The following is a 12,096-nucleotide window of genomic DNA, read 5'->3' as shown; positions in this document are numbered from 1 at the left end:
TGGGGCTGCCACTCGCCCCCTGTCCTGCTCTCAAAGCGGGGCCAAGCCTGGGTGAGGGGAGGAGGAGGAAATGAGGAGGATCTGCATTAATTCAAATACCCGACCAACCCTCCTGCGTCAACTTTATCCTGCCTCTTCTTCCAAAGGGCAGCAGCCCAGCACCACGGGGCACTCCGGAGGGCTCCAGAGAGCCCTTGCAGGGGTCCCTCAGTGGTGCCACATCTCCTTGTCAGGCATTTCTGGACAAGAAAATGAGTTTTTATTCCTGTGGGAAGCACATGAGTATCTCACCCGCAGGAAATGCTTCTGCGGGCCGGTGTGCAGGAGGGAGTCCCAGCTCTGACACCAGCTCTTCCCCCGCTTGGTGCCGGTTCCACACGGCTGCACCGTCTACCGGCGGTACTTGCTGCTCATCCCCACCGCCCCGGCCCGCGCCAGTGTGGCAGAGGGTACGTCCATCCCTCTGCTCGGCGACACGCTGCCAGCCTCCATTCCTGATAAGGGAAGTCAGCCGTACTCAGGAGGAGACCCAAGCACTCTCTGCACCCGGGCTCGAGCTCTTGCTGTGGCCAAGGAGGAAAATGCCACCGCCGCTGGAGCAGTTCACGTGTCTTCACATCCTGGTGGCTCGTCACGGGCACGTTTCTGGCAGCAGCTTCTCACCAAGGCCAGTCCCGCAGTGCTGCCGCACTGGGACCCGCAGGCTGTCATCACCGGCTGTCCTTTCCTCCAGCTACTTCAGCTATTTACACCTCCTCTCTAATGAGCCCATTTCTCCACCAGTTAGACAATTATCCACTGCAAAGGAAATCTGACCAACCCGCAGCTGGCCTGCCTGCTGGCAGCACCTTCACAGCACAGAAAGGGAGCCACGAATGAAGGGAAATGCCAGAGACAGGAGCCTTCTCCACAGCTCCGGCACAAGCAGCACCGCAGCCAGAGCCACAAGAGCCGATAACCCCTGAATTATTCAAGAAACAGTCAACACTTTCACGGTGCTGCCACATCCTCTCCTAACCATGTAACCCATTTTTTAACAGATATATGCATCAAGACAGAGAAGCACTCGGCCTGCATAAGAAATCATGGAGACCACCAGCAGCACGCCATCCTCTGTGACCCCCCCGTGGGATGTGTTTCCCCAGAAGACGCTGGACTCCATAGACATTGCTGTTCTTGTGCTGTACTTCCTATTTGTCCTTGCGGTTGGGCTGTGGGTAAGCAGATACTGTTAAAAGCTTTCGTATGTGCCCTGTTATACTGAAAAATATGGCTGTTTGGGCCTCAAATTATTTTATTTTGGCTTGAATCCGGCCTCACTTCACTGGATTCAACTGAACAAGCGGAAAGATAGAGTTTACAGGTCCTTTTCCTCACTTCAGCCTGGGGAAGTGTCCTCGCTGCTCCAGAGGAGAGCTGTTCAGCTCTAGTGTTTGCCAAGGTTTTGAGAACCCTTGCAAGGAAGAGGTCATTTGAGTACAAAGTATTGCTAATAATAATGTTTTGTTCATCCAGGAAGGAATTGCTGTCCTATAAATCACCTGTGCTTGTCCGCAGTGGTCTCGACAGCAGATTCCGTAAATTAAAAATACTGTTCATATATAATTAAGGCAGAAGGACATCCTTTTGGCATGGCTTTTGTAATAGCAAAAGCACAATCTGGCTGTCATAAGGCAGAGATGAATAGTCGCTCCCTTCAAACGTGGTGCATAACTCTCATGGTGTTGCATGAAACTATCTGAAATCTCTAAAGAACAGGAGTCAACGAGCAATACGTGCAATGCTGAGCATTTCCCCTGGCTGCGCCTAATAACTAGGGATGTCCGCAGTTCTTGTCCAAAACTGCTTGTCTTCCTCACGGATCTAAGGTGATTTAGTTTGCTTATCACAGAAAATATTTAATCAGGATGCTGAGATAATAGAAAACTGTGCGTGGCTTACAGCATTGGCCAGTCCCCTCCCTCGTCTGCTGCTCTCTCGTCCCCCAGGATTTCCCAGCAGCAGCCGCAGGTCCTTCAAGAAACCCTTCACTTTCATCCGATGACAGTACAGAGTCTTCCGCTGGGAAAATCGCTTGGTGCTGCTCCGAGCGGCAACTGAAATGATTGCTGAAACCTGTGTTCTGCTTTTCTGCTTTCCCAGTCCATGTGGAAGACGCAGCGCAGCACTGTAAAAGGCTACTTTCTAGCTGGAGGACAGATGGTTTGGTGGCCTGTAAGTATCTTTATCGTTACCCTGCTTGTGCCCCTAGGCTACAGCAAGACTGAAAAGCGCTTTTGTCCAAGCAGAACTTGTTTCTCCAAACAGAAAAAAAAAAAAATTACTTCCATGTTTTGCAAAGACCCAGTTACAATACTGGCTTTTTTTCCCATATTTGAGACTGGGGAAGCGGAGCTGCTGCAGGGCACCTGCCACAGCCCTGCGCCCCCGCGAGAGCCAGCCCGCTCGCAAAGCCTGTCTGGTTCTGCATGCTTTGATCTGGAGATTTCCAGAACTCACTGGGTGGTCACCATCGCGGACGCAGCTTTACGTTGAGCCAGTCTGCTAGGTGGGGTATTTCATTTGCGCTGGTCTGGTGAGTCAGTATGTACTAATGTAAGAACCTGATGACATAACATTTCTGCTTGGTACCTCCACCTTCTGCCCTGCTTCTCCGCGAGAGACAATGTTTTGGAAGCAGGATGGTCCTAAACATGCCCACAAATGAGCGATAGGCAGCGAGTGATGGAAGAAGCTGGAGGGAGGTGCCGGAGCCCCTGAACATGCAGGCAAAAGAATAAGGTGGCAGAGGGTGACGAAGATTTCCTCTCCCCCATAGTCGTGAGTGGGGGAACAGCATCACTGTGTAACCTCCATGGTGGGAATCCACTGGGGGGAGGTGCACTGCCGTACCAAGCTACTCTGTTTACCCCTTTGTCCATCACCAGGCTGGGAACAGCGCCTTGTGCCAAGGCCGGATCCGATTTCCTGTCTTTCTCCAGGTGGGCGCATCCCTGTTTGCCAGCAACGTTGGAAGCGGCCACTTCATCGGCCTGGCTGGGTCGGGAGCCGCCTCGGGAATTGCTGCAACAGCCTACGAGTGGAACGTGAGTGTGGCGCGGCGGCTCTGTAGCCGTCTCTGTCCTGTACAGGGCAACTCCAACACCACCGAGTCGCCACACAAGGGTATATAGGTCTGGCAGCTCCAAAGGCTCAGGCTCCTGCTGCGTGAGCTAGAAGTCACCACCAGCTGCTGGGGGTCTGAGGCCCCTGAGGGATAACCCAGTCCCCGTGTCCCCATTGATCCACCCGATCACAGCCTTGGCCAGCATCGCTGACCTCCCTTTCCGTTTGCTTTGCAGGGGATGTTTTGTGTTTTGGTGCTGGCCTGGCTATTCCTTCCAATTTACATAGCAGCAGGAGTAAGTAGATGGGATGTTGTGTCCATCAATGATTTGCTGGTATTTAAACCACCTGTTTGGCTCATGTGCTTAACCATCTCCTGCTGCACCCGTGCTTCTTCTGGAAGGGGGGGCGTGAGCCGTGGTGCACCCGGCTGCTCTGGTGGCCTGGGCTAAAGGGGACGAGAGCTGGGAACAGCACTGAGGGTTTGGGTGTGGGGGTCAGACTGCTCCGCTACCCCTGGCAATGGAGTAGAGTTGCTCCATCGCCTGAGGAGATGGACGGAGGCTCTCATATCACAGTTTATAGTGAGCCTTATGTCAGACATTATAGCAAAGTCAGTACTTGCTAAGCTGTGTGCTGGCCTAAGTAGGCAGCTGAGAACCAAACACCAGCATGGTGCAACTGGCAGGGCTGTTCTGGTCTTCTACCAGCGCAAACCGCCCACACCGGCTCTGCGGGTGAGCCCTCTGCAATTCGCAGGAGCGACTGCGTACCACCTTCTCTGACGGCACGTCTCTTGCATAGGTTACTACCATGCCTGAGTACTTGCGGAAACGTTTTGGAGGCAAAAGAATTCAGATGTTCCTGGCGATTCTCTACTTGTTCATCTATATCTTCACCAAAATATCAGTGAGTAGAAAAAAATGGAAACAGACTGAATTCAATTCACTTTGGAAACGCGCTGATCAGCGAGGCTGAGAAATGCAGCTACTGGCCCTTCCCTATATTAGCAGGAAAGGGTGTATTATCAAAATACCCGAGGAAGATAGACTATAGTTGTTTTGAGAACCTACACAAAAAGAGTAATTTCTTTTTTTTTTCCCATTAAGCATCTGAATGTTTGCTACAGTAGGAGGGAAAGCTTGGTGTCAATGTCCTGAGCAATAGTTCGTTGAAAAGTTGAGTTGTGAGTGTGGATGCATTTGTTGTTAGATCTTGTTCGTCTGGCAGCTTACCCAGTTTCTTCCCTTTGCATATTTATTGCCTGCGCAGACACCAAATGCTGTTATGTGCAGGATGAATAAGAACGTAGGAGTTGGTATGTGTTTAGGTGAAAAGAGTTTAGTGATCTATTACGCTTGTTTGATGTAGTGCCTTGAATAAATTACTGAATCAACCCTTGCGCAACACCTCACTAGCTGTTTATTAACCGTGCAGCAGCGCATGAATCTGTGAAATCAGACAAGTCCCTGCCGGTGTTTTTCCTCTACGTATGGGGCCAAAGTGGGACATGCTGTCTGACAGACGCCTGCCTGTGTCCCCTCTGAAATGGGTGCTAGTCACGGGGTTCAGGTGGCACTGAGGAGCTAGGCTCAGGTTCTCCTCTAGAAAAAACTAACCATTTGATGCAAATGTCTGATAATACAATTCCTGAGAGAGAATGGATCGTTCAGATGCTTTTATACCCGTCTGTCATTCTATGGTCTGCAGTTTGCCTATCCTAAAGCTCTCCTAAAATGCAGCGTTTTCACGTAGCTGCAGAGCTAGTTGGTCAGGGCTGGGTCCCAGCCCCAAGGACACTCTTCCTTATTATCTCGCTGTCACCGTGTCAGCAGGGAGGAATTCGCATTACGGCAAACCCATGCTGGGGCTGGCGGCAGGCCGAGGCACCCCGGGGAGGTTTGCACCGCAGGTGCTCCGGTCCCCTGGCCAGCACAGTTCTCCCCACCCAGCTCGCTGGTGCTCCGGGGAAGAGATGAGCTCGCCCCACCCAAATGTCTTTTTCACAGAGCGCTGTGCGTGCTCCCCCTCTCTTGGGACAGCTTCATCCTCGCCCTCCCTGTCCCCCCATGGCCGGTAATAATAAACTGTCTAAACGCTGGACTGAGCCTGGTCCTAATGCACAGGAGGCAGGAGCTGGGGCTGCAGAGGGATGTGCCACGTGGAGAAGATGCTGCAGGGAGCCGGGGCGTCACGAGCAGTAACAAACCAGACCGGTCCCACTAAAGGAGGCAGCTTGGTCAGCTAAATGTTCATGCTCCCTGGCACTACCAGCTTAGAGGGGCTCGGTAATATCATCATCGCAACGGTGATAACTATCCTTTTTCTCTAGGTCGATATGTATGCTGGGGCCCTCTTCATTCAGCAAGCCTTACACTGGGACCTCTATATCGCCGTGGTAGGCTTGCTGGCAATCACAGCCGTTTACACTGTTGCGGGTACGTGGCTGAGTTTCAGATCATACCACAGATCCTGCTTAGTGAGCTGAGTGCGTTCACGCAACGCACCATGCATCCTCGTGCTTGTGACAGGAGTCCTGCGTTTCCCATACAATCTGTTTTTGTCATGAGAATGGATAATGGGGGGGGGGAGCAACTGATAACTTGCCTGTTAAGAGAAAATTACCAGGTAAGAGTAAATGAATACCCCTTATAAGGCCATAGCAGGTATGGACGCAAGTCAGTTCTGCTTTAAGAAGCAGCTATGCTTGAGGCATTTGCACAATACATTCTTTCTCTGGGCTTTTTGGAGGTATGAGTGATTAACATAACAATGAGCTGTGTAATGCGGAAAGCTTGTCAATCTTGGGTGCCCTTTCAGGGCTTATGAGTGGCCAAATGGAAAAAAGCCATGCATGGAGTAAGCAGCAAATCCCAAACAAATAAAGGTTGCTCCTTTCCCAGTGCTCACCCCGAGTGATGTTGCTTATAAAGATCCCCCCCGTCCTTTTTTTTTTTTTTTTTACTCCTCCTTATTCAGCTTGGGCTTTGTTTTGGAGCTTTTCCATGTATTTCCCGTAGAAGTACTTATACTGGACTTTGGCTTTTTAGTGATAAAATGGTGACTCATTATGATTCAAAACATGAGAAATTTCAGCCAAAGTATCATGCACAGGAGTTGGCCGAACTGCCCCCCAACATGGTCAGAACACGCCAGCCCGCCAGGCACGGGGCTCGGCTTACACTGCTTGTCAAAAACTTTTGCAAAGCGTGAGATGCTACCACAGAACAAACCCGGTTTCCCACAGTTTGCTGCTTCTCTGCTCTCTTAGGTGGCCTGGCAGCTGTGATATACACAGACGCTCTGCAAACCCTCATTATGCTGATCGGGGCTGTGACTCTCATGGTCTTCAGTGAGTGTTTCCTTGGGGTTTTATTACTAAAACTATGATAGAAGCTTTACCAAATACTACGAACAAGCTGGATCATTACAACTGATTACACAGCTGATATTCTGGGAACTGCTTTCTATGTATTTTCCTGTTGGAATATATGCCTATACAAAATAACCTTACAGCAGTTCTTTATGTGGTAAAAATGCATAAGTGCTCCCTGAAAAATCTCTAAAGAAATATGTTCTGAAGCGACACCATAGATGAACAAGCACCTTCTCTCGCCAGCGGTTTTAGCGTTATGCTATCCCCCAGCACAGCGTTGGAGTCAATAGCTTCTGATTTTAAAGAATACTTGTGGAGGATCACCCACAGCAAACTACAGAGACTGAAAATCAGAGTGCCGACCGAGGAAGATGTGATAACTGCTTCTCATGACCTATTTCAGGCTTTGTTGAAGTTGGCGGTCTTGAAGGTTTGCAGACAAAATACTTTGATGCCATTCCCAGCACCCGCAAGGAAAACAGTAGCTGCGGCTTGCCAAGAGAAGATGCTTTTCACATTTTCCGAGACCCTGTTAACTCTGACCTTCCCTGGCCGGGGGTTTTGGTGGGAATGACCATCCCGTCCCTGTGGTACTGGTGTACAGATCAGGTGGGTTACTGCTTATTTCTTTGATCGGTTTCAAAAACATGTGACTGGTGGTTTGAATGGGATTACGAACCTAAGGTTTGCAACGTCGCCTGGACTGGCTTACTATTTCTGATGGGAATTCAGTAAAATCTGACGCTTTCAATCCTAAAGCTGCAAAACTTGATATGCACAACTAAGTTTTGGGAATCATTTCAACATAAAAAGGGGTGAGAATGTATGTATGAGTTAATCCCAGTCTGCAAAGATGACTTTTTTTTCTAATTTATGCCTTTCACTTCTTGTGAATCACCTGTGAACTCACTCCTTCTACTTTCCAGGGCTCTGATTACCATCCCTCCTAGCGACAACATCAGAGCCAGCAAGGCTGAAGCCCTAAGCAACCTCCTGATGTTCATGTAGTACTCTTTTATTTAACTCATTTTGCTTGCCTCAGACTCTGTCCTGCTTTGACAGGAGGACTGCTGAACTGGCCAGATTTAGCCATCGGGCCAGGGAAGCCCCCAACAGAAGAAGAAAATAAAATTCTAAGCCTGAGTACGATTAGTTTAAGGAATGGATTATGCAGCACAGCATACTGCAGAAGCAAGGCTCAGATTTGATGACACAAGCAGTGCCTGTCAGAAACCTACGTTTCTGTAAGGTACTCAGGATCTGAAGCAAGAATTATAAAGCTACAGCCAAGGTCTGTGTTCACCCTTCTAAGATTTCAATAGTCTAGAGGAGGACAAAGTATACACACGAATGCAATCGGTATCACATCATCTACAGCTAGCTCCTCTCTGCTGACAGCAGACCAAACACATTTCTTAATTTCTAGGTCATCGTTCAGAGGTCCCTTGCTGCTAAAAACCTCTCCCATGCCAAAGGAGGCTCCTTGATGACCTCCTACTTGAAAATTTTGCCCCTCTTTATGATGGTAATGCCGGGCATGATCAGCCGGATTCTCTTCCCAGGTAAGTGCTGAAGGAGAGATCTGTTCCCTCTATTTATCGTTACTGGTTGTGCCTACTCTATGGAGCTGGAACAGCCTTTACCGAATAAGTTAAAAGGCTGCACTGCATCAAACGCCCACAGTATGAAGAAATTTTCTTCCAGTTACAAGCTGGAGAATGCCCATCCTCCTCCAGCAGACCCCAGACACACATTGCACAACGCACTGCTCCGTGTGCTAGAGCCGTTGGCCGTCATCCGTACTCACACCAGCTGTGCCGGTCTATTCCGACCTTGCTACCCGCAGCTGCTCTGCGTTTTGATCATGCACTTAGGCCCCTCCTGCACCCAGCATGTTACTCCTCCTGCAATTTAAGTTTGAGGCACTCGGAGTAATCCTGACATACCACCTTGAATGTTGTAAACTGCTCACCGGGCGGGAACGTGTGGATGTGCCGGGCCGTGAGGGTGTGTGCTAGAGGTTGGTGGATAGCCTTAGTCCTCACGGGAGCAACATTCCTAGAGAAGAATTAGACATGCAAAGCAGGTCGGCTACCTATACTGGTAGTATCTTTTGCATGGAAGGGAAAAAAGGGAAAACAGGGAAGCCCAGTGCTGCCCTTACCTCGTCGTGTTGGGATAGTCCTGCGTTACTTGCTGGAAGCTTTCCAATATCCAGTATTTCATTTAGAAAGCAGTGTAAAACATTCAGTAGACTAACTTGTTTGGATATATTGGCTTATTGTGGCTACGGAATACTGCCTCTCGCTCCCCCCTGCTTATTTTAGATCTGGTGGCTTGTGCAGATGCGGAAATTTGCCGAAAAATCTGTGGCAACCCGTCTGGCTGTTCTGATATTGCTTATCCTAAGCTGGTCATAGAACTTCTGCCTGTAGGTAAGGAGCTTGGTAACAGCGCTGGCGCTGATGGGTATGCACCAGCCAAAAGGCATCTGTGAGAGAAGTTCAGAGAGGAAAATACCCTGCAACTATAATTTCAGTGGGCTTTATGTTGGGCTTGGTGAGACAGTGGCAAAGGACAGCATGCAACAGGAGAGATGGGTGATGATCCAGTATCCAGAGGTCTAATTCAGCCAAATTTGGACAAGAGATAAAGCGCAGATGTTTAACAATGAGAATCAACTGTTAACACCTCTCTATCACTGCCACTTTAAAATCGGGGCTAAAAACATTTTTGAAAGCCTGCTCTAGTTCAAAGAAGAATTTGAGGGCATCCTACAGTGGGGTTATTGGGGATTCCTCAGGGCGGCTGTACTTCTCCTTCTGTTTCCAGGACTCAGGGGCCTGATGATGTCAGTGATGATAGCAGCTCTCATGTCCTCCCTGACTTCCATCTTTAATAGTGCCAGCACCATTTTCACCATGGACCTCTGGAAACACTTCCGTCCTCGTTGCTCCGAGTGGGAACTCATGATCGTTGGCAGGTAGGAAGAACTAGGACATGCGTGTTGTATCAGAGCCTGAGCATTCGGCACATCTCGGCACACCGCGCAGCCTGCTGCCCCTGCACACACGTAGTATCTTCCTATTGCACAGGTTTGGTGGAGGACTGGAGCGGAGGCCTTACGGTTACGAGAGATCTCAGTCGGAGTCTTGCAAGCTGAGCCATCGGGAAAGAATGGTCTGAACTAACAGTAACGGCATCTTTTTCTTGCACAGGGTCTTTGTGCTGCTGCTCACTGTGGTCTCCATCCTGTGGATCCCGCTGGTACAGGCTGGCCAGGGGGGGCAGCTCTTTATTTACATCCAGTCGATCAGCTCCTACCTGCAGCCCCCCGTGGCAATGGTCTTTATACTGGGTTGCTTCTGGAAAAGAGCGAATGAAAAGGTAATGGCTCTGCTGTGCTCAGCACAGTCGCCTCTGTGGCCTTGCTGTCCTCGTGAGAGTCCTGCAGTTCCAACCACCACCCCAGGCTCCAGTTCTGCCGCCTCTTGTAGCGTTTGGGAGAACGAATGCACCCAGACCTCTGCACAACCCAAGCAACCATCACCCACACAGGAGGGAGCAACTCCTGCTGTTTTTCAAAGACCCACTGGCATTTCAGAAGGAGTGAGATGGCTGCATCGCTCCCTTGCAGGGTGTCCTTCAGAAATCTTGAAGCCTGTTAGGGGCTTATTAGCCAGCAGCTTGTTTATTTCATGGACTTGTATTATCTGCATCGGGGGGGCTACAGAAGGCACAGTGAGCCCAGAGAGTGAAGGAGCCAGACCAACCGGCATCAGGAGTCCAAAACCTCCAGTTTCTCCACAAAGGCTGGTGCTGGGTAAAGGGTAAAGTCTTCCCAAACCGGGCTTCGGTTAGGCGGAGAGCAGTTGTCAGCCCCCCCAGGGTTAAGGCAACCATTAGGATACAAATATCACTCTTCAGAGTATTCTGGCATAAGATGTTATCCTTCCCCTCCATACCAAAATGACTAATCCATTTGACCCCATGGAGGAGAGGTAGCAGGCTACTGTAACAGGACTGGCAGACCTAGATAGCAAGAGCAGAAAAGGGAGGAGAGGGAAGCCCACCAAAAAAACAGCCAGGAGAAAGCCTGGCCAGCTTATAGCCCGAGAACATGGGTATAGCCCTGGAGCCTGGGTGGATGCACGCTGCTTGCTCCAAAAAAGAATACCCTTCCTTTCCTAGGGCGCGTTCTGGGGCCTGGTGATCGGGCTGCTGCTGGGCGTCATTCGGCTGGTGCTGGACTTCATCTACCCAGAGCCCCAGTGCGGCGAGACCGACCTCCGACCAGGCGTGGTGAAGTACATGCACTATCTCTACTTCTCCATGGTCCTGGCCGCAATCTCCACGCTCACTGTGCTGGTCGTGAGCATGCTCACAGAACCCCCCTCGGAAGAAATGGTGCGTCACCCCTTCAGATTTCTTTTGTTATTTGTAAATGGTGTCCAGGATGCCCCACACTACAGCCATGGGAATAACGTGGGGATAAATAATCTAGAAATGGAAGCTTCCATTCATTCTTTATTTACGACCACACTTGCAATAACCTGTAACAGCAATCCCTCCTCTGCTCCAGCACCCTGCTGCCATGTAAGGTTTTGGTCCCATAAATCCAGAGTCCCACCCTGGAAACTGGTCAACAGTAGATGCTACCAAGAGCTGTTCTTAAGTTTCAAATGTCTGTTTAATCCATGACAAATTAGCTTTTTCCCTCTATTTTCCAAGAAATTCCAGCTTCTGGGTCATCTTTATCAACTCTCTTACTAATTTAGTGAGGAACCATTTTTACTCGCAGAAAAGAGAAATCAAGGGCAGAGAGCACACTTCCTCTGGAACAGGTTTGTGCCAGTTTGACTGTTTTCAATAGACATACCGAGGCTACAGAAAAACATTAATAGCAGAAAGAAGGGCCAGAGGGACCTTCAGAAATCATACAGCCAACGCATCCTCTTGCTTCGAGACAGGACTAACCTGATGTATTTCTGAAAGACCTGGCGAACTTTTATTCTTAAAAGTCCCCAGAGAGGGAGAATGCCCAGGGAGGTGTGTGATCAAATCGAGAGCTCACCTGCCCTTCCGCTAGCAGTTTTTCCTCATCTCCAGCCTGAATCTTTCCAGCTTCATGCTGTGCTCATCCCTTCCTGTCCGCCCTGTCGTTGATATTGAGAACATTCCTCTTTAATGAGTCTTTTACGTATTTGAAGAAAACTACCATATTTCCCCCCTGTCTTCTCTTCTCTCAGCAACCCCAGCTCTTTGAATCATTCCTCCCTGGCCACAATTTCCATTCTTTTGCTCCCTTCACTGACCCGCTCTCAGTCTGCATCCAGTGATGGTCCCGTGCAGAAATGTCTCCTCCTCAGTAACAGAGAGTGAAGAATGCCATCCTTCAGAGAGTGTATCTGTACAAACAGCTACCGTGTTCCAGACAAAGCTAAACCCAACGTGCCGGTGGTAGCCGTCGCTTCCGTAGTTACCAGCTGAGCACTTTGCTGTTCACCTGCTCCAACAGAGCGGGAGAACAGATTTCAGCCCCTCTAAGTATTCTCTCTGCAGGCTGCTCTACTGCTGAGGTAGTCCTTGAAACAACCATGAAAGCAGTTTTCTTT

At 49.7% G+C, this 12,096-nt stretch overlaps 1 protein-coding gene across 1 annotated transcript in view; it reads left to right on the top strand.

Annotated features, from left to right (window-relative positions):
• SLC5A11 (solute carrier family 5 (sodium/inositol cotransporter), member 11) overlaps window positions 1-12,096 on the top strand; it is a 16,115-nt gene that overhangs the window by 2,492 nt on the left and 1,527 nt on the right. Inside the window, exons 2-14 of the mRNA XM_009329954.1 lie at window positions 1,041-1,217; window positions 2,143-2,214; window positions 2,982-3,086; window positions 3,342-3,401; window positions 3,910-4,014; window positions 5,438-5,543; window positions 6,377-6,457; window positions 6,885-7,090; window positions 7,908-8,043; window positions 8,809-8,916; window positions 9,314-9,464; window positions 9,700-9,868; window positions 10,673-10,909. Coding sequence (XP_009328229.1) covers window positions 1,086-1,217; window positions 2,143-2,214; window positions 2,982-3,086; window positions 3,342-3,401; window positions 3,910-4,014; window positions 5,438-5,543; window positions 6,377-6,457; window positions 6,885-7,090; window positions 7,908-8,043; window positions 8,809-8,916; window positions 9,314-9,464; window positions 9,700-9,868; window positions 10,673-10,909 — 1,668 coding nt within the window. The 5' untranslated portion in view covers window positions 1,041-1,085. The remainder of the gene's footprint in view (window positions 1-1,040; window positions 1,218-2,142; window positions 2,215-2,981; window positions 3,087-3,341; window positions 3,402-3,909; window positions 4,015-5,437; window positions 5,544-6,376; window positions 6,458-6,884; window positions 7,091-7,907; window positions 8,044-8,808; window positions 8,917-9,313; window positions 9,465-9,699; window positions 9,869-10,672; window positions 10,910-12,096) is intronic.

This window comes from Pygoscelis adeliae, unplaced genomic scaffold (genome assembly GCF_000699105.1).
Source record: "Pygoscelis adeliae isolate BGI_AS28 unplaced genomic scaffold, ASM69910v1 Scaffold508, whole genome shotgun sequence".
NCBI lineage: Eukaryota > Metazoa > Chordata > Aves > Sphenisciformes > Spheniscidae > Pygoscelis > Pygoscelis adeliae.
This window is presented reverse-complemented; position numbering and strand designations above follow the sequence as displayed.